This window comes from Rhinopithecus roxellana, chromosome 5 (genome assembly GCF_007565055.1).
Source record: "Rhinopithecus roxellana isolate Shanxi Qingling chromosome 5, ASM756505v1, whole genome shotgun sequence".
NCBI lineage: Eukaryota > Metazoa > Chordata > Mammalia > Primates > Cercopithecidae > Rhinopithecus > Rhinopithecus roxellana.
Genome location: NC_044553.1, coordinates 171755090 through 171779614, shown reverse-complemented (window position 1 = coordinate 171779614; position 24525 = coordinate 171755090). Strand labels below are relative to the sequence as shown.

General features: G+C 49.9%; 1 protein-coding gene across 3 annotated transcripts in view; it reads left to right on the top strand.

Moving 5' to 3' along the window:
• SMAD3 (SMAD family member 3) overlaps positions 1-24525 on the top strand; it is a 130865-nt gene that overhangs the window by 90441 nt on the left and 15899 nt on the right. For all 3 annotated transcript variants that reach the window (XR_004057448.1, XM_010363612.2, XM_030931389.1), the window contains exons 2-5: positions 10303-10496; positions 10662-10793; positions 12169-12243; positions 15987-16037. Coding sequence is in view for 2 of the 3 variants with exons in the window: in XM_010363612.2 (XP_010361914.1) it covers positions 10303-10496; positions 10662-10793; positions 12169-12243; positions 15987-16037 (452 nt within the window). In the remaining variant the exon portion in view is untranslated. The remainder of the gene's footprint in view (positions 1-10302; positions 10497-10661; positions 10794-12168; positions 12244-15986; positions 16038-24525) is intronic.

Here is a 24525-nt window from a genome sequence, read left to right as displayed (position 1 = left end):
TTAAAGACCTTCAGGCAACTTAAGATTCAATACAACAAAGAAAAAATTGTCTTGCTGTTCTTAACTTACCAAAGTAGGAAAGTAGACTCACATGTGTTTTGTAAACATCATTGGCAAGAACGTTGGCTATACCAGCTTGGTTGCAAGGAAAGAGGCAATTGCGAGGCCTCCTTCTCATGCTGCAGTAATTTGCTGAGTGACCTTGAACAAGGATCTTATTAATGCATCAGAGTCTGTTTCCTTAACCCCAAAATGAAGGGATTGGACCAGGTACCCTCAAGGTTCCTCAAGGGTCAGCCGTCACAGTTCTCCAAAGTGAGTTTTCAGGCAGACGTAGAGTTAGCCAGAGTGTCGCCTCACCAGGACATTTTGTTTTCTGAACATTGGGCCTTTGTGGTTTGTCACATGGACCCAGGGGACTGGATCCATAACTCCCTGAAGAACTCCTCCCCAGGACAAAGGATGCTTTGGATTTGACTGTGTGTACCAAAGGGAATGAGTGAACCCCCAAATCAAACATCCCTCTTGGCAGACAGTGTTTTCAGGGCTTTCTTATTTGTTCCTTTACTAAGCAGTTATCTGGGGGCGGTCCATTGCATGGCAGAAAGAAAGGCATGTTCTAATACTTGCGTATTAAAGAGCAGCAGAAAGAGAGCTCTCAGGGTGAGCTTACAGTTCAAAGACCAAATGGAACCGAGGCAAGGAGACTTTCAAGCCACCAGCAGAATTTTTTTCTGCCTTCCCAGAAGGTCTGATGGAACGAGCACGTCATCCAAACTTGAAGTCACTCAAGTCTTGCTTTCATTTTGAACCAGAAAAAAAGATAAAACCCACGTAGAATGCAAAATTTAAGTAGAGTATAAAGATTTTAGGCTGGGTGCGGTGGCTCACGCCTGTAATCCCAGCATTTTGGGAGGCCGAGGCGGGTAGATCACAGGTCAGGAGTTCAAGACCAGCCTGGCCAACATGGTAAAACCCTGTCTCTACTAAAAATACAAAAATTTAGCTGGATGTGGTGGTGGGCAGCTGTAATCGCAGCTACTCAGGAGGCTGAGGCAGGAGAATCGCTTGAACCCGGGGGGCGGAAGTTGCATTGAGCCAAGATCGTGCCACTGCACTCCAGCTTAGGTGACAAGAGTGAAACTCCATCTCAAAAAAAAAAAAAAAATTAATTGCAGGTGAGTGAACACAGGAATAGTAGGGTAGCTTGATTGCTGTCAAAGGGAAAGAGATGGGGAGGATGTGAAACTATGAGGGCAGATGGGCATATCTGCTGCAGCATGTATGTTCTGGGAACATGTGTGTATGTATCAGTGTGGCTTCAGGGCATTCATTGGCAACCCCGAGATCTAAAACAGCTCCTTTTTTTCCATTAAACATAGCAGATGGGAAATATCTAGATACAGAATAAATTGAGGTGAAATGTACACTAGAGGTTTGGTTTTTGGGTTATGAGTGTGCTATTTGGGGCTACTTTAAAAAATGAATACTAGATGAGTATTTGGGGGTAAGTTCATATTTTATGCAAATTGACTCCAAAGCCTCCTTCTGAAATGGTTAAGTCTTATCCTGGTATTGTATTCAAGATCTGGGCATAGGGCTATGCCCCATTTAAAATTAGGGAGAAGAATCTGAGTTACACAGCCTGGCTTCACGTTATATTAAGTCTGGGAAAAGTTAGGAAAGTTGGGTAACCTCTCAGGTGCTCTGTTTCTCAATCCATCTATGGAGATAATGATACTTGCAAGTTTATTGGGAAAACTGGTGGTGGAGTCAGTGCATCAGTCAGCTAAGTGTTGCGTAACAAAGCACTCTAAAAACCCAGCAGCTTAAATCCATTGTTTATGCTTACTCATGCTTCTGTGGCTCACCTGGGCTTGGTTCCTTGCTACAGATTTGGCTTAGGTCTGTTCCACTTGTTTTCATTTCTGGGCCCAGCGTATGGGGCAGTAGCTGCCTGGGGGTGGGCAGGTGGGAGAGGAGGGAGGTCCCATGATGATGGCAGAGGTACAAGAGGACAGGCAAAGACATACAATGGCAGTCTGTCCCTTCTGCTCACATTCCACTGGCCAATACAAGTCAATAGTCTACCCCAAAGTCAAGGGACAAAATACATGCCACCCATGGTAGGAGGAGTGGCAGAGCCACAGAGCAGAAAGTGTGGCTGCAGAGAGGGGTGACTAATTCACTCTGTCACAGTCATCAAGTGGCCAACACAGTACCTGGTACATAGCAGCAGTCACTTCCACCTCTGTTGTTACTATTACTACTCAATGGGCAAGTTGAAAAAGAAAGTTTGTCTGAAAGTGACTAGAAGGTTCAGTAGTAAGAGCATATGTGTGTATTAAATAAAATAGGTTTCAACTGAAATATGATAATGTTAACAAATTTACTCTTTGTTCACTTCTTTGGCCCAGTTAACTGGCACAGTGCTTGGGATATGGTAGGTGTTCAATAACTATGCGGTGATTGATGGATGGTCACCTTTTTTTTTTGTTTCCGAGATGGAGTCTCACTCTGTCACCCAGGCTGGAGTGCAATGGTGTAGTCTTGGCTCACTGCACCCTCCACCTCCCGGGCTCAAGCAGTTCCCCTGCCTCAGCCACCCAAGTAGCAGGGATTACAGGCACACACCACCGTGCCCAGCGAAGTTTTGTGTTTTTAGTAGAGACGGCATTTCATCATGTTGGCCAGGCTGGTCTTGAACTCCTGACCTCAGGTGATCCACCCACCTCGGCCCCCCAAAGTGCTGGGATTACAGTCATGAGCCACCGCGCCCGGCTGAATGGTCACTTTTAATAATGGTGATGCAGCATGGGATAACAGAAAAAGCGCTGTTCATCCTACCTGCCTCTATCTCCCGTGTTTCAGCCCTGGTCTGGGTTTGAAACCTGGCTCTGCCGTTTACAAGGTATATGACCTTGGGCAAGCCTCCTGAGTTCTCTGAGCTGGGCGAGGGTCCTGGGGGTATTGCCATTTCTGCGTGCTCACATAGCAATTGTGTGCCTGGCACATTGTTAGTGCTGAATATATCTTGGCATGTTTCTGGAACTTACGTACTCTGCTCCTCACCTTCTCCCAGCCTCTGTGTTGTTCCACAGATGGCTGAGTGGCTGATGGGTGGAAGTGCAGACGTGAGTAACCCTTGGCATGAGGTGGGCCCCAGCCCCACCCTCTCTCCTTGGGGTGCACTCTGGCAGGCTTCACCTGCGCCATCGGCTTTGGGCTCTGGCATGGCCACATCCTTGGCTGTGGCTCTCACCACCATTTTGGGATACTTTACAGGTCCCACTTGAAGCCAATGGGAGGAAACCTAATTTCCTGTAACAGGAAATTGTTCTGCTAGGGAAGAATATATTTAAGGATTAAAACCTTCTGTCAGAGGAACTTGAGGGAGTTGCTAGCGAAAGACCTTTGGGGGTCTGTCATCAGGAAGCCAGTGGGTGTGGGAGAGATCTCAGTCATAAACGGGGAGGAGGCCCAGCGGCAGGTTCCTGGGACTGTACTCCTAATGCCGGCAGCTGGTTTTGGGCTGGGAGAAAGGGCTGGGCCAGGGAGAAGAGTGGGTCATAAATAGACCATTTTCTGCAACCAAGCATATTTATGGTAACATCAGCTCAGAATTAAGACTTATTTATTGGATTTACTTAGTGGGCCCAGTGCCCTATAAGGCTTGGGAGGGTGTGTTCTGGACACATCAGCTATATTAAATCCAGCAGCTGAAACTCCAAATTCGCTCTTATTATTTTGGTAAGCATTGCTATATATTTTGAGTGGGGCAGAGGGAGAAAGAAGGAACAATGCCAGGGCTCTGGGCAGCCCAGACTCCGAACCAAGAAGAGTTGTCGCTGATGCATAAGAAGTAAATGAGATGCCGTCCCTGTTATGAGTTTGGGAATTGCATGGCCCGGAGGAGCAGGGTCCAGATGACTTTTAGAAAATACTGCCAAGCCAGATTGGTGGTCGTGTGCTTGCGAGCTGGAGAGTGAGAGGTGCCTGTCTCCTTGCCATCAGAACCCAACCTGGGAGCCAGGAGTGCTGGCCACTTGGCATGGCCCTGATACAGACTGCTGTGTGATCCTGTGACATGCACTTTGCCTCTCCAGGGTATGGGTATACAGTGAGGTGGGACCATTGTAAGATGTGCCTTATTAGCCGCACAGTGTTGTGGTGAGGATGATCTGAGATAAGGAACACAGAAGCCTTGTGAAAATTTAAAGCACCAGACAGACATGAGGACTCACTGTGACCCTCCTGGCTGTGCACCCAGATGGCCGAAGCAGGGAAAGAGATATGTTGTTGAGGACCTACTGTGTTCCTTACTCTTTGCCGGGCACTATCATAGTAAAGAGGCAGTAATGGTTACATGACAATACTGACAATAGATTCCTGCCACTTTCTGGAACATCTTTCTGGGTAGTGTCCATTCAAATCATATTTTTTTTTTGAAAAAATTGATTGTTAATATTGAGTGTTCTTACTAATATTTCATTTTTAAATTTTATGCCTCTGGGGAAAAGAATTTTTTTTTTTTTTGAGACGGGTTCTCACTCTGTCACCCAGGCTGGAGTGCCGTGGTGCAGTCACAGCTCACTGCAGCCTCAACCTCCTGGGTTCAAACGATCCTCCCATCTCAGCCTCCCGAGTAGCTGGGACTATAGGCGTGGGTCACCACGCCCAGCTAATTTTTCTGTTTTTTTTGTAGAGATGGAGTTTAACCATGTTGGCCAGACTGGTCTCGAACTCCTGGGCTCAAGTGATCCACCTGCCTTGGCCTCTCAAAATGCTGGGATTACAAGTGTGAGCCACCATGTCCAGCCAGCGTTTCAGATGAAAAATATTAAGACCAAGACACTAAATGATTTTTTTCAAATTTGTACAATTAGCAAGTACTGAGTCAGTATTTAAACTCAGGCTTATTAAATCCATTGCCTTTTTTTGGAATGGTGGTATAATTTATAAATAATAAGCCATGCATATATAAAGTGTGCACTATGACAAATGTTGATATATGTATATACCTGTAAAACCACCATAGCAGTAAGAGAATAAACATAACCTTTACCCCCAAAAAAGTTTCTAAGTGCACCTTGGTAATTGCTCCCTCCAATCCCTACTCCCTCCCTGTAACTCCCTCTGTCCCCAGGCAATGACTGATCCCTGCTTTCTGTCACTAGATTAAGATTAGTGTGCCTTTTACTTTAGTCTAAATTACCTTATAATTTTACATGAACATAATCATGCCTGGCTTCTTTCACGCAGCAGCATTAATTTAGATTCATTCATAGTGTTGCGTGTATCAGTAGTTCATCCTTTTTTAGTACTGAGTTGTATTTCTTTGTATGGATATGTTATAGCTCATTCGTCTGTTAATACACGTGGAGTAGTTTTCAATTTGGGGCTATTACATTCATGTACAAGTCTTTGGACATAGACTTTTATTTCTCTTGGGTAAATACTTTGAAGTGGAATGGTGGATCATATGGTAGGCTTATGATTTTTTAGCTTTTTTTTTTTTTTTCTTTTTGAGGCAGAGTCTCGCTCTGTCGCCCAGACTGGAGTGCAGTGGCCGGATCTCAGCTCACTGCAAGCTCCGCCTCCCGGGTTTACGCCATTCTCCTGCCTCAGCCTCCCGAGGAGCTGGGACTACAGGCACCCGCCACCTCGCCCGGCTAGTTTCTGTATTTTTTTTAGTAGAGACAGGGTTTCACCGTGTTAGCCAGGATGGTCTGGATCTCCTGATCTCGTGATCCGCCCGTCTCGGCCTCCCAAAGTGCTGGGATTACAGGCTTGAGCCACCGCGCCTGGCGGTTTTTTAGCTTTTTAAGAAACTTCCAAATGTTTGAGGGATGAATATCCCAATTACCCAGATTTGATCATTACACATTGTATGCTTGTATCAAAATACCGCAAGTTACCCTATAAATAAGTATAGCTACTGCATATCCCCCAAAATAAAATATTTTAGAAAGGAACTTCCAAGCTGTTTTCCAAAATAGTTGTACCATTTTACATTTGCACCAGTGGTGGAAGGGAGTTGCAGTTGCTCCACAGCCTTGCCAACACATGGCATGATCAGGCTTTTAAATTTTAGCCATTCCAATAAGTATGTAGTCCTATCTCATAGTTTTAATTTGTGCTTCTCTAATGACCAATATTCTCAAGCATCTTTTCATATGCTTCTTGCCTTCATATCTTTCTGGGTAGTGTCTGTTCAAATCATACCTCTTTTTGAAAAGATTGAATTGTTAATATTGAGTTTTCAGAGTTCTAGAAAAAGGTCTATTATCAGATGTATGCTTTGCAAATATTTTCTCCCAGTTAGTGCTTGCTTTTTTATTCCTTTAACAGTGTCTTTCAAAGACCAGAAGCTTAAATTTTGATGCGGTGTGATTTTTTTTTTTTTTTTTTTAATGAAGTGCTTTTTTGTGTAGTAGTTGAGAAATCATTGTGTATCCCAAAAAGTCACAAAGATTTTTCTCCTGTTTTCTTCTAGAAGTTTTAGAGTTTTAAGTTTCACTTCAGTTTGTTTTTGTATAGGGTACAATGTGTAGTTTGAAGATTATCTTTTTTACATATCCAGTTGTTACATCACCATTTGTTGAAAAGACTGTCCTTGTTCCACTAGATTGTCTTTGGACCTTTGTTGAAGCCAGTTGTCCATATATATGTAATTATTTCTGGACTCTGTTAGGGTCCATTGATCCGTTTGTCAGTCCTCGTGCCATTATCATACTGCCTTGATTACTGTAGCTCCCTTGCTTTTAGAAATGTAATAAATATCAAAGTAATTCATGTATGGTTAATATTACTTTTAAGGCAGAAAGGCCACCCACTTCTATCACCCAGATGGAGCTTACCTCCACAGCCTCATTCTCTCCTGCTGCCGGCCTGAGCTTTTCTCCAAGGCCTTCTCTTGCAGAGGAGGCTATGATGTCCAGCTGGCCCTTTTTTGGAACTTTTGTCAAACACTGAAGAGCAAGTGTGGCCACTTCCCTAATCTGTGGGCACTCAGTGGCTTTGCAGGAGAAGGAGAACAGCTGAATAATTACTTCCCACTCTCCTTTTTATTCCTGTTCAACCCCCAACTCACCCTGCTTGTCCAGAGCTGGGTTTGGGGAGTATCTGCTGTGATGTAGAATAATAATGCTAATTTGTGGGTGTTTACGAAGCACTTTCAAATGGAAACCAAGCTTCAGGAGGTCGGGGGGCAGGAGAATACCCCATTTTATAGACAAGACAACTGAGTGTCCTAGGAAGCTCATGAGCTGCCCAGTGTCTCCCAGCTAGGAGAGTAGAACCCTCCTTGACCCCAGGTCTTATGACTCCACATCCGCCAGTCCTCCTTTTATACTTCAGGGACGAGTCCCAGGCTGTCCTCTCGATCTGCCTGGTAATTACTGTTTTTCAGCTGTGGGGCTTCCTTGTTCTGGGGCCCCACGGGAGGAAGGTAATTACATCCTTCGAGATGCCCTTAGTCAGCAGCTCCGGGTCAGTTCCTGTGACCAAGCCCAGCTATGACCTTTGTCTGTCCTTTCCCCTTCCCAGGCCAGTGGCTTGGAGAGTGCGATTGGATCCCTCTGTTTCTCTCTTTGGTTGGTGCTGTTGGTGGCATCTGGTCAGCCCCTCCTTCACAGAGTGCCCATGAATTCTGTGTATTCAGGCAAATGGGTGCCCTCTGTCATAAGAAGGCACAGAGGGAAAGCTTGCAAATGTCTCACTGCCAGCCCTGCCCAGCTATTAGAAAAATTATGGCACTGACTGGCAGCGTCCTAGGGTGGGCCTCCTTGAAGAAAGAGCAGTCCTGCCTCTTAATGGGGTACCTGTGACTCATGAGCATCCATCTCATCGGCTCCCCACTTCTATCCCTGCTACCCCCAGTCTGTTGGTCACATGTAGCCAGAGTTCCACAGGGCCTGTCTCTTTCACACATATGCACAGCCCACTTGCACATCTCAGAGGCTACGTACTGCTTTTAGAACACAGGAGAACCCTTTATCATGGCCTTCAGGGCCCTGCAGAGTAGCCCTGCCTGCCTCCCCAGCCTCGTCTTGAGCCAGCTTGCTCTCACGATCGCCTCTCCAGTCCCTCTGGCTTTCATTCTGTTCTTCCGGCCTCACTATGTTTTCCACTTTCCACAGGGCCTTTGCGTGTGCCCTTCCCTCTCTTTGTACGGCCCTTCTCCTGCACCCGTTTGCCTGGTTAGTTCTTACTTACCCTTTAGGCCTTCAGGTCAACCATCACCTCCTCTGAGATGCCCTGTCCAACCCTTTAGCAAAGTGGGGTGCCATGGTCATACACTCTTGGGGTTCCCTGTTATTTTCCTTCAGGACACTTTCATTGCGTGTCATTGTAGGTTTCTGTGATGATGGTGATGATTGTTTGAAACGGAGTCTTGCTCTGTTGCCCAGGCTGGAGTGCAGTGGCACGATCTTGGCTCACTACAACCTCCCCCTCCCGCGTTCAAGTGATTCTCCTGCCTCAGCCTCCTGAGTAGCTGGGATTACAGGCACGCACCACCACGCCTGGCTGATTTTTGTACTTTTAGCAGAGACAGGGTTTCACCTTGTTGGCCAGGCTGATTTTGAACTCCTGATCTCAAGCGATCCACCCACCTTGGCCTCCCAAAGTGGTTTCGGTGAGTATTTGATTAATGTCAGTCTTGCCCAGGGGAGTGGAAGGTCCATGCAGACAGGGACCACTTTGCCAACCTTTTCTCACAGTGAAGTCTCTTTCCTTACCACTGTATCCTTATTGCCACACATAATAGGTTCTCATTAAATATGTGCTAAATAAGGGACTCCATTTTAGTGGCACCTCCTCACCTAATATCAGACACTATCTGAAGTTGTACGTCCCTCCGGAAACCTTCTGCTTCCCCGCCTTGCCCGTAGCTGATGATGCTTTTGCCACCCGAGCTCCCCAGTCGTCCTTTCCTGTAGGCCACCCAGACTCTTGTCATGCACATCACCTGGGGATTTCACAAAGGGAAAGATTCTGATTTAGTAGGTTGGGGTAGGCAATGAGAGTGTACATTTTTAACAAACTTCCCTGAACCTCTGCTGCTGGTCAGGGACCACACTTTGGCCTGGCTTGAGAGGTAAGGGCACCAGGTCATAGCTGCTTGGCATAGAAGACATGGTTCACACAGGGTCATGGCACTGGCCCACTGTAGGTGGGCACAGTAGTGTGCACCTGCAGTCCCAGCTATTTGGGAGGCTGAGCTGGGAAGATCACTTGAGCCTGGGAGGTGGAGGTTGCAGTGAGCTGAGATCACGCCACGGCACTCCAGCCTGAGTGACAGAGCAAGACTCTGTATCAAAAGTAAAAAAAAAAAAAAAAAAAAAAAAAAATCCCTTTAATTTCCCCCTTTGCCTCCCTGCTCACCACAAATAACTAAGAAAGAGAGAAAGGAGGGGCAGGGTGTGGTGGTTCACGCCTGAAATCCTAGCACTTTTGGAGGCCGAGGCAGGCAGATCACAAGGTTTTGAACTGCAGGGCTAGAATGGGTCTGTTCTTTCATTGAAAAACTATTTGTATACCTACTAGATACTGGCTAACATGATGAAACCCCGTCTCTACTAAAAATACAAAAACAAAATTAGCTGGGCGTAGTGGTGGGAGCTACTCGGGAGGCTGAGGCGGGAGAATGGCGTGAACCTGGGAGATGGAGCTTGCAGTGAGCCAAGATGGTGCCACTGCACTCCAGCCTGGGTGACAGGGCAAGACTCCGTCTCAAAAAAAAAAAAAAAAAAAAAGAAAGGAGGAAAGGCAAGTTTTCTTTTCTCCCTCTGACTTTCTAATGTGCAAGGGAAGACCTGGGTGAATGAGGGGAGGCAGCCTGTGTACTTTGTCACTCTTCTTTGGATCACTGTAGTCCCCATATCTGTGCCTAAAGAACTCTCATTGTCCTCCCCAGCCCTGTCCCCTCTCCACACCTCTGGGCTGTGTAGGAGGCCGATGAGTGGCTCCTGGACCTTTTCCAAGCACAAGTGAAGTGCGGGCCCTTCCCGTGGAACGCAGCTCCCTGAACAGCAGTACAAAGTTGGGGAACCCACCGGGAACTGGTGGACGAGGCCTGTTCTGCCAGCTGTGGCTCCTCACAGGGGGCCTTTGTTGTCTTCTCCTGAGATCCCTCCCAGCACTTACAGTTAGCAGTGCTCTGATCTCCTGGACCTCTGGATCTGGGAAAAATGAGGGGAGGGAGAGCTTTCCCAGTGTCTGAAAGTGGGAGGCCGGACTCTGCAGAAAGCACGGGCAATCCACATTTCCCTCTCTTTCCGCCCCTCCCCGTCCCGGCAGGTCCCTGGATGGCCGGTTGCAGGTGTCCCATCGGAAGGGGCTCCCTCATGTCATCTACTGCCGCCTGTGGCGATGGCCGGACCTGCACAGCCACCATGAGCTGCGGGCCATGGAGCTGTGTGAGTTCGCCTTCAATATGAAGAAGGACGAGGTCTGCGTGAATCCCTACCACTACCAGAGAGTAGAGACACCAGGTATGCTGCCTGGCCCGCCTATGGGGACAGCAGGTGCCGGGGTCATCACCTCTCCCCCGACCCCCCACCCCCCCGAGCGTCTGTGGTGCACTTGGGGGTGCGGGGACTTTGGTGCTGGTCTGGCATCGACACTGAGCCACCTCTGCTCTGTCTCCCCCCGGACAGTTCTACCTCCTGTGTTGGTGCCACGCCACACAGAGATCCCGGCCGAGTTCCCCCCACTGGACGACTACAGCCATTCCATCCCCGAAAACACTAACTTCCCCGCAGGCATCGAGCCCCAGAGCAATATTCCAGGTAGGCACGTGGGCGGCGCAGGCTGGCCTGGGAGGCAGGGGCGGCGGTCAGACATCAGTCCTGTGGCCCCAGTCTCTGCCCCCTGGCCGTTCCCCGTTCATCCCCTCTCTGTGCACAGCTCTGACCTGAGGGCCCCTGACTCAGAACCACATCCCTGCTGGGAAAGGACCCATGACCTCAGCTCCCCCCTCACTAGTGATGCTTTTCTTGGCATAGAGGAGCAGCGTGACCCTTCCGCCCGGCCTTGGTGCAGTCATTTATTTTGGAAGCGGAAATAGCAACACTGTTTCTCTCACCGCCCATGAGGCCGGGACTGGCGTTCAGTCCCCAGTGGACCGGGGGTCTGCAGAGGCGGGGAGTGAGCTGAGGGCCAGGCAGCAAGTGCGGAGAGCTGGTTCTGTACATTCGCCTGGGCATCAGGCCTCGGTGAGGGGCCCCAACCTGGGTGGGAATTGAAGTAACTTTGAGTTTTCACTCTGCAGGGAGAAATGGGCTTTGCTGTCAAAGACTGCAAATGTTTTTAGAAGCCCCTCATTTACATGCAAATAATGTGTGAATCAGCAGCACTTTCCGACTCCTGGAAAGCTGTGCTTGGCAGCCCTGGGCTAGTCACTTTTGCTTGCTGGGGCAGTAATCCTGCTGCGTTCCTCTTAGAGCATGCTAATTTGGACGTGACGTTCATCCTGGGTTAGTTTACTGAGCTGAGGTTGGCTACAGACCTGTGTGCTTGGGTCAGAGTGTTAAGGAGAGACCCACTGTCCAACCTTCTCAGATCCTTTGCGGCTAGCCCTGGCGTCCCAGGGGTAAGTCAACTACTCCCTGTTCAAATAGCAAACTTTGGAGGGCTTCAGTCAGGGCCTGGGGGAGGTTTCAGAGAAGTAGATCGCACTGTCTTTGTCGCCATTGAACTTGTAACCTAACTGCTGAGTGAGGACACATCCCCTAGAGACAACAAATCTCTGGTCTGCACAGGAGAAGATATTAGAGGGTGGGTCTGAGCCTGCAGGTCTTCAGAGGACAAAGAGGGGTGAGGCAGAGGCAAGTCCAGACGCCTCCCAGGAGGGGGTGGGGCTTAACCCTCACCTTGAAAGACCAGGAGAAGTTAGCCTGGTGGAGGCTCTAGGAGTACACACTTCAGACGTGGGAGTTGGTCCGGTCCTGCGTGAGCAAAGGCAGTTATGATCCAAGTGGGAGTCAGAGGTGGAGAGGGGCGAGGACAACAGAACCAAGAGCTGGAACCTCTATTCCGAGACCTGGAGCTCCTGCAGCCACGGACACTAGCATCATGGTGTGCATGTGTGATGTGTTTGCAAAAGGTGTCTCAGAGTCCAGCTGTGAAGGCCTTTTAACGGACCTCCTTCCTTCTGATTCCCAGAGACCCCACCCCCTGGCTACCTGAGTGAAGATGGAGAAACCAGTGACCACCAGATGAACCACAGCATGGACGCAGGTCAGTCATGCAGAGACATGCTCTTATTCTTAACTGATTAGCAGCTGGTGGGTTCAGCCCTTCCATCCCTTCCTCTTCGCCCCCTCCCTCCCTCCCTCCTATCTCCCTCCAGTATTTGTAGAGCAACCATGATGTGCAAGGGGCAGGGCATAGAAGAGGGTCCGAGCTGCCTACAGATGATGGGGGAGATTGACAGGACAGCCAGCGGTCACTGGGCCATCTCGTGTATGCCCTGATGGAAGATGCCGCATGGCACCAGGCTCACAGCAGGGCCACTTCATCTGGTCTGGGGAGGAACAGCACCTTACAGTCCAGGTTTTTCCCCAGGTTGAGTCTTGGTGATGTGTAGGTGTTGGCCAAGCTGTCAGAATGGGCAAGGGGTGTGCCAGGCAGAGTCATGGGAGTTGGGCAATTCTGGGTGCGTTCTGAGCCTGGTGCATTCTGGGGACAGTAAGAGCTTAGTGTGTCTGGAGTCCAGAGAGTGTCCAGCCCAGGGACCTCAGCATGACTGGAGGATACACTCTCTCCAGTGGGGAGAAAGATGGGAGGGCCCGCCACACAGGGGTCCGAGTGTGATGGACCTCCAAGCTGGCAAGACCACTTGGCATTTAGTCAGGGCTGATGGAAACCACTGCAGGCTGTAAGCAGGGCCTGGGACTTAGTGAGATGTCACCAGCAGCAGGGTGGAGAGTGGCCTCGATCACCTCAAGAAGTCAGGTGGGAGGCAAGGAAAGGCTAAATGGAGCTAATGCCTCTTCTGATGACCAGTGGAGACCCCTGAAGTCAGTATTTTTGTGTGACAACCACATGTGATGTGTGTGCTCCTGCCGTGAGGGGCAGGCTTTAGCTCTCTCCTGCTACATCTCCAGATGTTTCCCATATCATTTGTTATAGGACCAAATTGGCTCCAGACCAGCAGCTTCTTGAATTGAACCCCAGCTGCCATATAGAATGTGTACTGAGTTGTGTGTGGTTGGGAGAGGGGGAGAAGGGGAGAGGGAGCCACGCAGATGTTCCATTCCGATGGTGATGGACATACCTCGTACACACAGAGCCGCTAGACACAGTGGAGCCACCTGCCCTCGCACACAGCCCAGAAGAGATTGTGCAGTTCCTTCCCCCACCCGCCCCAGACGGAGTCTCCCTCTATTGCCCAGGCTGGAGTGCAATGGCGCAATCTCAGCTCACTGCAACCTCTGCCTCCTGGGTTCAAGCTATTATCGCATGTCAGCCTCCTGGGTAGCTGGGATTACAGGCAATGAAGCACCATGCCCAGCTCATTTTTGTATTTTTAGTAGAGACAGGGTTTCACCATGTTGGCCAGGCTGGTCTCAAACTCCTGACCTCAGGTGATCCGCCCACCTCAACCTCCCAAAGTGTGGGATTACACCGCATCCAGCTGAGGTTGTGCAATTCCTGAGAGAACGAAAGAGACTTGTATGTCCGTTGTAGTTGCTGAAATCCAGCCTGGACATCGTGGCACTTTTGGGTAGAGCACACCCGGTGAAACACACCCACCCGGCGGAGTGGCTAGCAGCGCGAACCAGCTGGAATGCATCGAAGACCTTCCTGTATCCGATGCCAAGAGACCGCTGCAAGCTTGCAGCTATTCAGCGCAGGCACGGGAAGCAGGCCAGCGGAGCAACATGTCTCCAGCTGCTGTGTTTGTTCCCACTCTGCGCTCCCTCTTCCCCCTCTGCTGCTCTCTGTATTTGCACAGTGATTATTGTTACAAACAAACATGGACCAGAGGGGCTGGAGATTGGAAAGAGCAGCCCAGATTTCATCCTGTCAGCTCTCATTTCTTCTCCCTCCTCTTCCTCCTTTGTGCTTCCCTTTTCTCTGTCCCCTCTCCCTTCTTCCTTTCTTCTCATTAAGGGTGCCTGCAGGGCCCTGTTGTGAACATGAGTGATTTATCTGAAGTAGAGACAGACCGGACTTGCGGACCCCAGCCAGTGTGTGGGTGGTGGGCGGGGGCTCTCCTGTTTCAGTCTCCGTTCTTCAGAGTTGCCTGCTTGGATAGTCCAGTTGCTCGTGGGGTTGGCTTCCCTGACCCCCAGGGTGTGGTAGCATCTCAGGGCCAGAGGGTCACCTTGTTGTCCCCCATGTCGCCTCACCTACCTCCACACCCTTTTAGACCTGCGAGAAGGCCCCTTGGACTTCCTAGGTCTCATGGTTCAGGTCACCACAAAACAGGGGACAAGCATTTATCGAGTGCCTACCACATAGCAGTCATGGTGTAAGCATTTTTATATGCACAGTCTCACTTAATTTTTACATGTTACACAGTAGATGATAGTATCCTCATTTTATACCTGCGGAAAAAATTAAGGCTCATAGAAGTTAAACAGCTGAGCCAAACTCACATAGCTGACTTGTGGGGTTGTCTACACCCTGTGACTGATTATGTAACTCAGTTCTCTCAGTGAACATTCCACATCCCCCTTTGCATTAGAGGTGACAGGGAAGGAGGAGAAATCCGTGGTTCTTCCCTTGCCCTCAAGGAGGTTACAGCTGAGTTGGGGGCAAAAGAAGAGATCGCATGAACAGTGCAAGGCAGCATTCGCTTGAGGCCAGATGCGACCCAGTCTCAGGGCTGATAGATTTCATGGGGCGGAATTAGACCTCGTAGGGTGGTTAATAAATAAATAGCCTCCTTTTTTATTTTTATTTTCTGAAACAGAGTCTCACTCTTGCCCAGGCTGGTGTGCAGTGGTGCTGCAAACATGACTCACTACAGCCTCTATCTCCTAGGCTCAAGTAGTTGTCCAACCTCAGCCTTCACCACTCGTGGCTATTTTTTTTTTTTTTTCTGTAGAGATGGGGTCTCCCTATATCACCTAGGCTGGTCTCAAACTCCTGGGCTCAAGTGATCCCCCAGTCTCAGTCTCTTAAAGTGCTGGGATTACAGATGTGAGCCATTGCGCCTGGCCTCTGCAGCCTCCTTGATAGAGGAACAGAGGAGGGGTGATGAGCAGGATGCTGCTCTGGAGATGCTGCTCTGGAAAGGTGTCCACTGTTTATTTTTGAAGGCTGATACCATGTGAGTTCTTTTCTCTGGAGTTGAGAGGTGTAGAGAACATAATAGAGTAAGAATTAGGTAGATTTAGACTTTTTCCCACATGCACCATCATCTTTTGCATAAAGTGTTCTTGTCTGTTTGCTGAGTTGCAGGGTTTCTGAGACAGTTTTGTGAGTTTCCTGGAATTGATCTTTCTAGCACCTGAGCTGCTGCAGCCTCTGACCAAGGTCATGGCTGGTGATGCTGGGGAGGCCTCAAGCCCCGCCTGTGTGGGAGGGCTGGCCTCCTGCTTCCTGGGTCTTTGCAGCTTGGGAGAAGGGCTTCCCTGCTCCTCTGATTTTCCTGAGGGCATAGTTAATAGGGCAGGTGGTGTAAGCTAAAGAAAAAAGGTGTCACCTATTCTAATTGAGAACTTAGCAGCCCTGAGCTGGGAGTCTTGGTTAGGATCATAAAACCATCCGAGACCTCTGAGATCATAACCATAAGAGACCCCTGAGATCATCCACTCCATTCATTCATTCCAGACAAGAAATTGGGGCTCAGGGAGGGAAAGGAGAGGCAAGGGTATGGGGTAGGCCTTCTCCTGGGACTTGGAGGCTCAGTCCAGGGTTTTCTTTCTGCTGTGTTGAGCCACCCCACCTTGACATATAAGTGTTTAGTCATTTGGCTCTCCAGGCCAAGAATCTTTTGTGAAGTCTCACAACTGTGTCTCACCTCGCAGGTTCTCCAAACCTGTCCCCGAATCCGATGTCCCCAGCACATAATAACTTGGGTGAGTATCTCCTGGTGCACACAACTGGAACCCCCTCTAGCTGCAGCCCTGGCGAGTCGCCAGTGTGGGGAGGGGCCCCTGAAGGTAAGGCTCTCCCCTGACGCCTACCCTCAGCCCAGCTCAGCCCATCAGGTTTCTGGTTACGGTGATGCTGAGGTCACCACAGAACGGAGAAACTTGAGAACAGTGGTGGCAGGAAAGGCAACCATATGCCGGGTTTGTATTTCCCCTGGCGAGGCCGGTAGACGTGAGTGAATGAAAATTCCCCAAACCTTATGCCCAGGAGAACGAGGGTCTGTGGTCAGCTAAGCATACGTGTGCGGTTTGGTGCAAAGCCATGGACAGCCGTGCAGACTCCAGCCCCCTGACATTTAAAGACTTGTTTCAGATATACTTATTGGAGTGTTCCATCTTACAATTATGTAATTTTTCTTAAAATAGCAACATATAAGGAATTTGAAAATAAAGTCAAAGTGCCCATAATCCCAGCACCCTGACATAACTGTGTGTGATCACAGTCCTGATGTTTGTGCATCAGGCATATACATACATATCTGTGCCTTGCCACTGAGATCATAGTGCATATCTGGTTTTTTCATTCTCTCTTCTCCTTATGTTATTTTGTAAACACGTTTCTGTATTTACGTGTCTTATTTATCGTTGTTGTTATCTCATGGTGTTTTGGAGTGGAGGGTCCATTGTTTCTGCTACATCCCTCCGTGGTTAGACTTCTGGATCAGTTTTTCCAAGACTCACTTTTCTAACCCAGTAGGGTCCTTCAGTTCTCCAGCTTGGGATAGACCTTGGCATGGAACCTGCCAAAGGGCTCAGAACAAATATCCGTTTAGTTTTTATTGATGGGAGTTTTTTATATTCTGGTCTGGTAGTTTTAGAAAATGTAGGTTGGATCTTGTTTGGGGCTTTATTGCTGAGGCTTAATTTGTGGCTCAGGAAAAGAAACAGTTAATATTTCTTGGCAAATCAAAGTGGATTGGACTGGTTTTTGTGCCCATTTGCTTCCAGACCTTGACTGACAGCGTCAGATGAAGAAACTCATCATTTGGAGTATTAGGAGATGCCTGAAACCCTTTAGAACAGGCTGACCTGGGCAGTGTGGGATGTGACTTTGGGGGATCTGTTTTAACATTTTTGTAAAGTAATATCACTGTGAGTGCCGGGCTTTGCAGAGGGAAGGTCAGATTCCTGATATGAAAGGACTGAGTTATTAAAAACAAACTGAAGGCTAGAAGCGAAGTTAACTCTTGAGAAATTAAAGGCCATGATGATGAACTTGACTCCAGGCTTTCAGCTTTTGAGATTGGCTGCTTTAGATTTATTTTCTGTGCCATTTTAAAACCCTACTGGGGCCAAGGTAGCACTTTTAGTCGTCAGCCTTCCAAGCAGACACTTGCTTTTGAAACCATAGCAGTCCCAGGGCAGCTTGGAGGTGGCTGATGCTGGACGCGGTGCTCCAGACTGAAAGGTGGTCATTTGCTGTGAACTGCCCTCTAGATTGTGTAGACTAGGATGAGGATGATGGGATGTTTCTTGAGCTTGGACCCAAGGCAGCATCCCCCATTGACATAGTTCTCCCTCCCTACTGCCCCTTCCTCAGGCAGCTTGCCTGAGGATTGAGGATTCTTAGGTTATTTCTTCCAAAGGGAGGACCCTCCCCGAGCCTGGCCAGCAGAGAATGGGTGCCAGTTTGCACTGGCCTAGTTGCATCTCTGCTGGGACAGTGTGAATCAGGGGCGAGTCACCCAGCGAGTCGGGATTAGGATTCTGGATGAGACACTGCGCTGACAGGCCTGGCTTCCCCTCTGCTTCATGAGCCCCTGTGCTCCCCTTCACTCATTCAAACCATTGACTTCATCCCTACTCAGAAGGTCGCCTGGACTCCCATTGTCATAGCTGGAAGGGGGTGAGATGGTGATGAGGATGGGAAACATTTCTTGAGCTTGCTGTTGACTGTTATTCAGAGTGCTTCCTGCGTGTTAACCCAATCCTGTAACTTTATAAGGCAGAAGTGCTGTGATTTTTCATTTTACAGATTAAGAAACCGGGGAACACATTGGTGAACTGATGTGTCCCAGATTCACAGCTAGTGAATGGAGAAGCTGGCTTTGAACTCAGGCCCTCTCACTCCAGAGCCTGCACTCCCATTGCGGCATGACACTGCCTTCCTGGGCCATTTGGACCAGCTGTCCCCACCTTCCTCACTTGGAGGAACAAGGCTCAGGCGAGGCATTTGCTGACTTTTACGTTGGAGACTAATGCTAGGCTGTGGCCCCTGGCGGGGAAGCCCTGCCTGCTTACCTGCCTCTTCCTCACTCCCTCATTCCCAGATACCTGTGGTCTGCATGCTGTTCAGGTGGGGGATTGGAAGAGGGATCACAGACCCAGCCATCAAGGGGCCACGGCCTTGTTGGGATCAATAAGGCAGGACTAAAAATGATTCTAAAACAAGAAGTAGGTGCAGATGAAGAACTCTGAGGGTTCAAGGGAGGGAGCGATGGAATTCCAGGCCGGCCAGGCGTCTCCTCTGTATTCATGCACTCAGTCAACATTGGCTGAGTTCCCAGTATGTACTGATGCTGGGGGCCAGAGCTGGGAGAGCACTAGGCATTTGCAGCCTGGGGGTGGGGGAGGGGCAGCTGGAGGTGTCTACGTCCACCTGTAATGCATTGTGCCAGGTGCCCAGGGAGCAAGCCCAGAAGGAGGAGAAATAGTACATGCCAAGGAGGAAAGTAGGGAAGTGTGGATGGAGTGGGGAGACATGGGAGAGGTCGTGCCATGTGTGAGCGGGCCCTTGAAGGACAGGTGGGATCCTGTGAGGCAGAGAAGGAGGGAAGGCCATTGCAAGTCCAAGGGCAGGATGTGATCTGAGGACAGCTGGCATGGTGGTTGGTGGTTGTCTCAAGAAGGACAAGGCGGGAAGACGAGGCTGAAATGGCAGGTGGGGCACTGAGAAAAGACCCCTGAGTGTCTGCTTAGTGCCCTCTTGCCTATAGAATACAGCTGTTCATGGGTTTTGAATGGGGAGGTTTTCTGATGACAGCTTCATAAAGATTAATCTGGCCACTGTGTGGAATCTAAATTCTAGGGGAAATTACTGGAGGCAAAACAAAGCAAAAACAAAAACCCACTTAGCTCTTCCTCTCGAGGAGGCTGAGACGGATGCTCTCGAGAAATGGTCCAGAGCCGGGAGAATGCATTTGAGAGGGAGTCATGGGCCTTAATGAGCAGGGTTTGTTGACCAGCATTAAGTGGGGATGATGGTAATGCCTCCATCGAGGATGGACACCCAGGAAGTGGAGTGGGTTTGGGGTGGAAGATGGTGGTGGGTTGCCTGTGCTTAGTCAGGAAAGCACCTGGCGCTGGAGGTGCAGATTTGGAAACCATTAACATATGTGACAGCCTTTCCCACAGCGGGGCCTGAGAGAAGGGATTTGGTGGTTGAATGAGTGTGGAAAGCCTATATTGTGGCCCCTCCTGCAGCCCCCACTCAGGAGGGACTCACATGGCCACGCTCTGAGGAGCCTGCAGAAGGAGGCCTGTCTGACCCAGTGTTCCTCCCATGCACTGATCGCTGTTCCTGCACTTCTCTCTTATCATCCCACTGCCCATCCGTAGATCTCACTCTGCAAACACCAATGAAGTTTGGCTGACGTCATGACAGTGGATGAATTTAGTGGAGAGGGTGACCCAGCTCAATATGGAAAGACAGCCAGAGACGCACTCGGGCGGGGGGTTCCTTGGGGAAGGCTGAGGTCAGGGGGATGATGGGGTCACAGCAGCTCAGAGGGGAGGGAAGCCCTGAAGGATGGTGGCCCCAAGCAGGCCCTGCAGAGATGCAGAATGAGATTTAAAAAGCGGCCTTGGATTTGGCCTCAGGGGTTCAAGGGGGAGCCTTTAGGGTGCAGTGTGTGGGAGGGGAGGGGGCTGCAGTAATCAGCAGTACACTGAAGGGCAAGTAACAGGTGGGGAGTAGAGGCACGCAGCAGCGCAGCCTTTGCACTAACTCAGAGTCAGTGAGTCCCAAATCCTAGGATGGAGGCAAGCACACAGGGAGCTCTTCCTAGGAAAAAATGGGGACATCTCAGGACATCTGATTATTTCTTTTAAAGAGATTATTATGAAATTACTGTGCGAAAAGAAAGAAAGCAGAGGACATCTGGTTTCTCCTTTCATTTCCTCCCCACTCCAGGCGTTAGCTCCAGGGCTCAGATCTGGGGAAGGTTGAGCCTCCTTGCCCCAGCAAAGCCACTTCTGGTGATTACGGGCCAGGGACTCCTGGTTGAGACCGGACTCAGCATCCTGCCCCAGGCAGGCTCTCGGAGACCCTGGGACCATTGTTCGCAGGGCAGGGGATATGAGCAGGTGATGTTCCTGTTATTACACAGCGTGCTGGGTGAGTCACTGGGAGTTTCCTAGGCATTTAAGGCGGAAGGATTGGGGTACGTGGAGGGGAAGGAGGAGGCAGGTGGAGAGAGGAAAAAGGTAGTGAGCTGGCTTCTGCCCGGTGAGTAAGTTGTTCCCTGTCTTAAAGTGAGACAATTAGGGCGGAGCCGTGACTGAGGAAAATAATGTCCCAGGGAGAGCCCTGGGGGAGCAGTTGAGCTGCAGTTAAAGGAGGCGATGGCTTCCCAGAGTGCCAGTGCCAGGAGAGAGAAGCGGGGATGGGGCAGCTTGGAGTGTGAAAGGGACAGGGCAGCTTGGAGGTGGCTGATGCCGGATGCAGTGCTTCAGACTGAAAGGTGGTCATTTGCTGTGAATTGCCCTCTAGATTATGTAGAATAGGATGATGGGATGTTTCTTGAGCTTGGATCCAAGACAGCATCTCCTGTTGACATAATTCTCCCTCCCTACTGCCCCTTCCTCAGGCAGCTTGCCTGAGAGTTGAGGATTCTTAGGTTATTTCTACCAAAGGGAGGACCCTCCCCGAGGCTGGCCAGCAGAGAATGGGTGCCACTTTATGCTGGCCTAGTTACACCTCTGCTGGGATGGTGTGAATTGGGAGTGAGTCGCTCAATGAGTCAGGGTTAGGATTCTGGGTGAGATTCTGCCTGACAGGCCCAGCTTCCCCTCTGCTTCATGAGCCCCTGTGCTCATGTGTGAGCACATGTGTGGTGGCAGGCAGCCCGGAGACCACTGGGCCTGAGCGTGGACAGTGGCCCAGGGCACAGGCCCAACCCAGTTCCAGGTATCTTCATGCTGCTGCCCAAGGCTCTTCTACAAGGCAACCTCTGGCTCCAGTCTTCCCCACGCTTGTGAAATCACAGGCAGGCGACATAATGACAGGAAGTCAGCTGCAGGCTCTGTCTTCACACTCCCGAGGGCCTGGTTTTTAGACTTTGCCACTGTTCCTGGTTGCAGTAAGTTCCTGGTTCATAAGCTAAAAGGGCATGGGGGTCTCTGTGCAGCCTGGTTTGGTGTTTTAGTCCTTAGATACATAGATTGGAATTAGTGTCCTGGGTACTGGGACACAGCTGGCGTGGGTTTACAGAGACCTCACCCTCTAGCACAGGAGACTCAGGTACACAGTTTCCGGGACACAAGGCTAATTCTGCATTGAGGCAGTGAGGGAGTATTTCACAGCCACGTGAGCTGGGCCTTAAAGATCGCGTCCCTGCAGAGGAGGGGTATGGGCAGTCCAGGCAGAGGACCCAGGCAGGACTGAGAAGTGGCGGATGGGGAACATGGGAACGAGGATGTGGAATCTCCTAGAGTGAGGAAGAGCTGCCTTCCGCAGGTGAGATGGGCCCGGAGGAAACCGGTCCATTTCTGTTTTGACCTTTCATCTTGCAGTGGCGGTGCTCCTGGCCTTTGTCCGTTCCTTGCTTTCGATTTAGAGGAGAAAGTTAATTTCCCCCTCTTGCCTCCCCACCTTTTCCTTTACCGGATTTGAATCTCTTGCACATGTTTTTAATAGGCATCCCTTAATCCAAGCGTTGCCTTCTGGGTTTTACTCTGTTTTCTTTTTCTTAAACAAAATGGAACGTCTGTGCCAGCTTGGAACAGGACTGAAAACTGAGGCCAGCCAATGCGTTAGGCTGGCAGGGGGCCAGCCATGGATTAAGTGCCCTATGGCACTCGAGAAGTCTGGCCGACACCACACTGGTGGGGGCGGGAGACCCACAACGGCTGGAGCTGGAGGTTGCCTGCGTCTCTAACACCTCTGCACTGGAAAGAGAGATTAGCACAGACTCAGAAGTCTGGCCGGGAGCGGGGCTGTTTGAAGGGAAGGCCGTGGGCACGTGCCATTGTCTTCTACCCCAGGTGTGCAGAATGCTCAGCCTAGAGGTGAAACTGCCGTTCATTGGGGTGTGTCACTTTACCCTCCCTGTAGTCCTTCTCCTAGAGGAGCCTTCTATAGAACTGTTCCTGCATTTGTTGGTAAACCCTGGAAACCAGATCTTATTTGCTTGCTTGCTTGATCAATTGATTGATTGGTGGGGGGAGGGGTTGCCACCTCCCCCTGAGAGGTTTCTTTTAAGATTTAATGCCAGGACAAGCTTTGTTTACCCTGAGGAACTAGTAAGCATTGCCCATCCACCAACCAGAGCCATAGACCATATCATCTTCCCTTTTTGTCTTGTCTACTAGGAAGCTCAGAGCCAAACTAGATGCTTTTGCAGTAACTATAACCTCATGGTTATCCCATTTACCGCCTTCCTCTTTCCAGAGTCCTTTTTGTTTCTCTGATAGGTAAGGATAAGTCCTTTGGGAAAGAAATGAGGGCATATTTAGTGTTTTGGGGGGTGTGTGTTAGAGTCTTGCTCTGTCCTCTAGGCTGGAGTGCAGTGGCGTGATCTTGGCTCACTGCAACCGCTGTCTCCCAGGTTCAAGTGATTCTTCTGCCTCAGCCTCCAGAGTAGTTGGGATTACAGGTGCCCACTACCACGCCTGGCTAATTTTTGTATCTTTCGTAGAGATGGGGTTTCACCATGTTGGCCAGGCTGGTCTCGAACTCCTGACCTCAAGGGATATGCCTGCCTTGGCCTCCCAAAGTGCTGGGATTACAGGCATGAGCCACTGCATCTGGTCTGTTTTTTGTTTGTTTGTTTGTTTTTTAAAGAAAAATGTGCCATTGAAGGCAGAACCCAGAGGTGGTGACCATACTTTCTGGTCTGCCACTCTTCTTGCACAAGTTCCGGGAGGAAGCAGCTGAGGTGTAGTGGGCAGGAGGGACCTGGAAAGGAAGGAAAGCACGTCTGGCTTTTAGTTGTTTGCAGAGAATAGAAAGTGCATGGCGGGGGTGCTGCTCCGGCTCAGTCCCGCTTCTGAACACAGGGCAGCTTGTCCAAACAGTGCTCTCTGAAATGGCAGCCTGCAGACTTTGCCACTGGCCTGATTTCACTGCTCCCTCAAACAAGCGTCTTCCTAATGATGTGTCAGGTTCCTAGTGTCCGGGGTTTTCCACAACACTGTCCAGTGTGTGTCTGTGAGTTGCAGGGCTGTTTGGATAAGGGCTCAGATCTGCTTGGGAGGGCCTCTCGGCCTATGACCCGAAGCCCGTCTTTGATTCTGAGGGTCCTTGAAGCCTACCCTTCCCCAGAGCATGGTTCCAGCGCCATGCGATGCAATGGGTGGCCTGCCAGCTTTTTCTTTTTTTGAATGGTGGGCTGGGTTGCTGTTCCTGGGAGCCTAGCTCTTTCTCTTCTGCCTGGAGTAAACCCAGAGAATGCTGGGCAGGGCTTTATGATTTTGGGGTGCGGACTCTGTTCTGTTCTACACACTGCTGAGTAAGTCAGAGCCAGCCAAAGCTATACGTTCAAGCTGACCTGTGCCGGAGAATGACCTAGGTGGTCAGCGTTACTGTCTTCTAATGCACCAGAGTCATTGTACGGACTGGAAAACTGAGGTTACAGAAGGAGGTCACGTCCCCAAGATCACACAGCAGGATCAGCAGAGCCTGCACTTGGGCAGTGGTGACCAGCAGCACTGATACGTTGCCTGACCACTCTGAATGCTTGGGTTGCACTTGGATTTTTTTTTTTTTTACGTTTCCAAAGCAACATAGCTCACATTTTACTGACCACATTGTTTAGAATATAGCTTATCTCATTGGAATGTTGAAGCATCAAGCAAAGCCAGAGCCAGATGTGGCTGACGTGGCTCAGCCTCACCTCAGGGGCCAGGGCACAAGCCACAGCTGCTCCTGGCCCTGTCCTTCCTCCCTTCCCCATTAAGTACTTTTGATGCCTTCATCCTTATCTTCCTTTGCTCCACCCCAGGAAGAGAGGAAAAGGATAAGAATGCTTTGCCTCCATCTTGATGGTGATCAAGATAGGACCAGGCTGTTTTCAAGTTCATAGAATCCAGTTTTTATCATTGTATTAACACCATGTGCTGAGTGCTTCATGCGCACCCTACACTTCACATGAGTTATCTCTGTCTCTCTAGAAACAGCGCCGAGAGTAAAGAGGATGAGGCCCAGAGAGTGTAGCTGGTTTGCTCGCAGTTGCACGTCTAGTCTGTGCCTGAG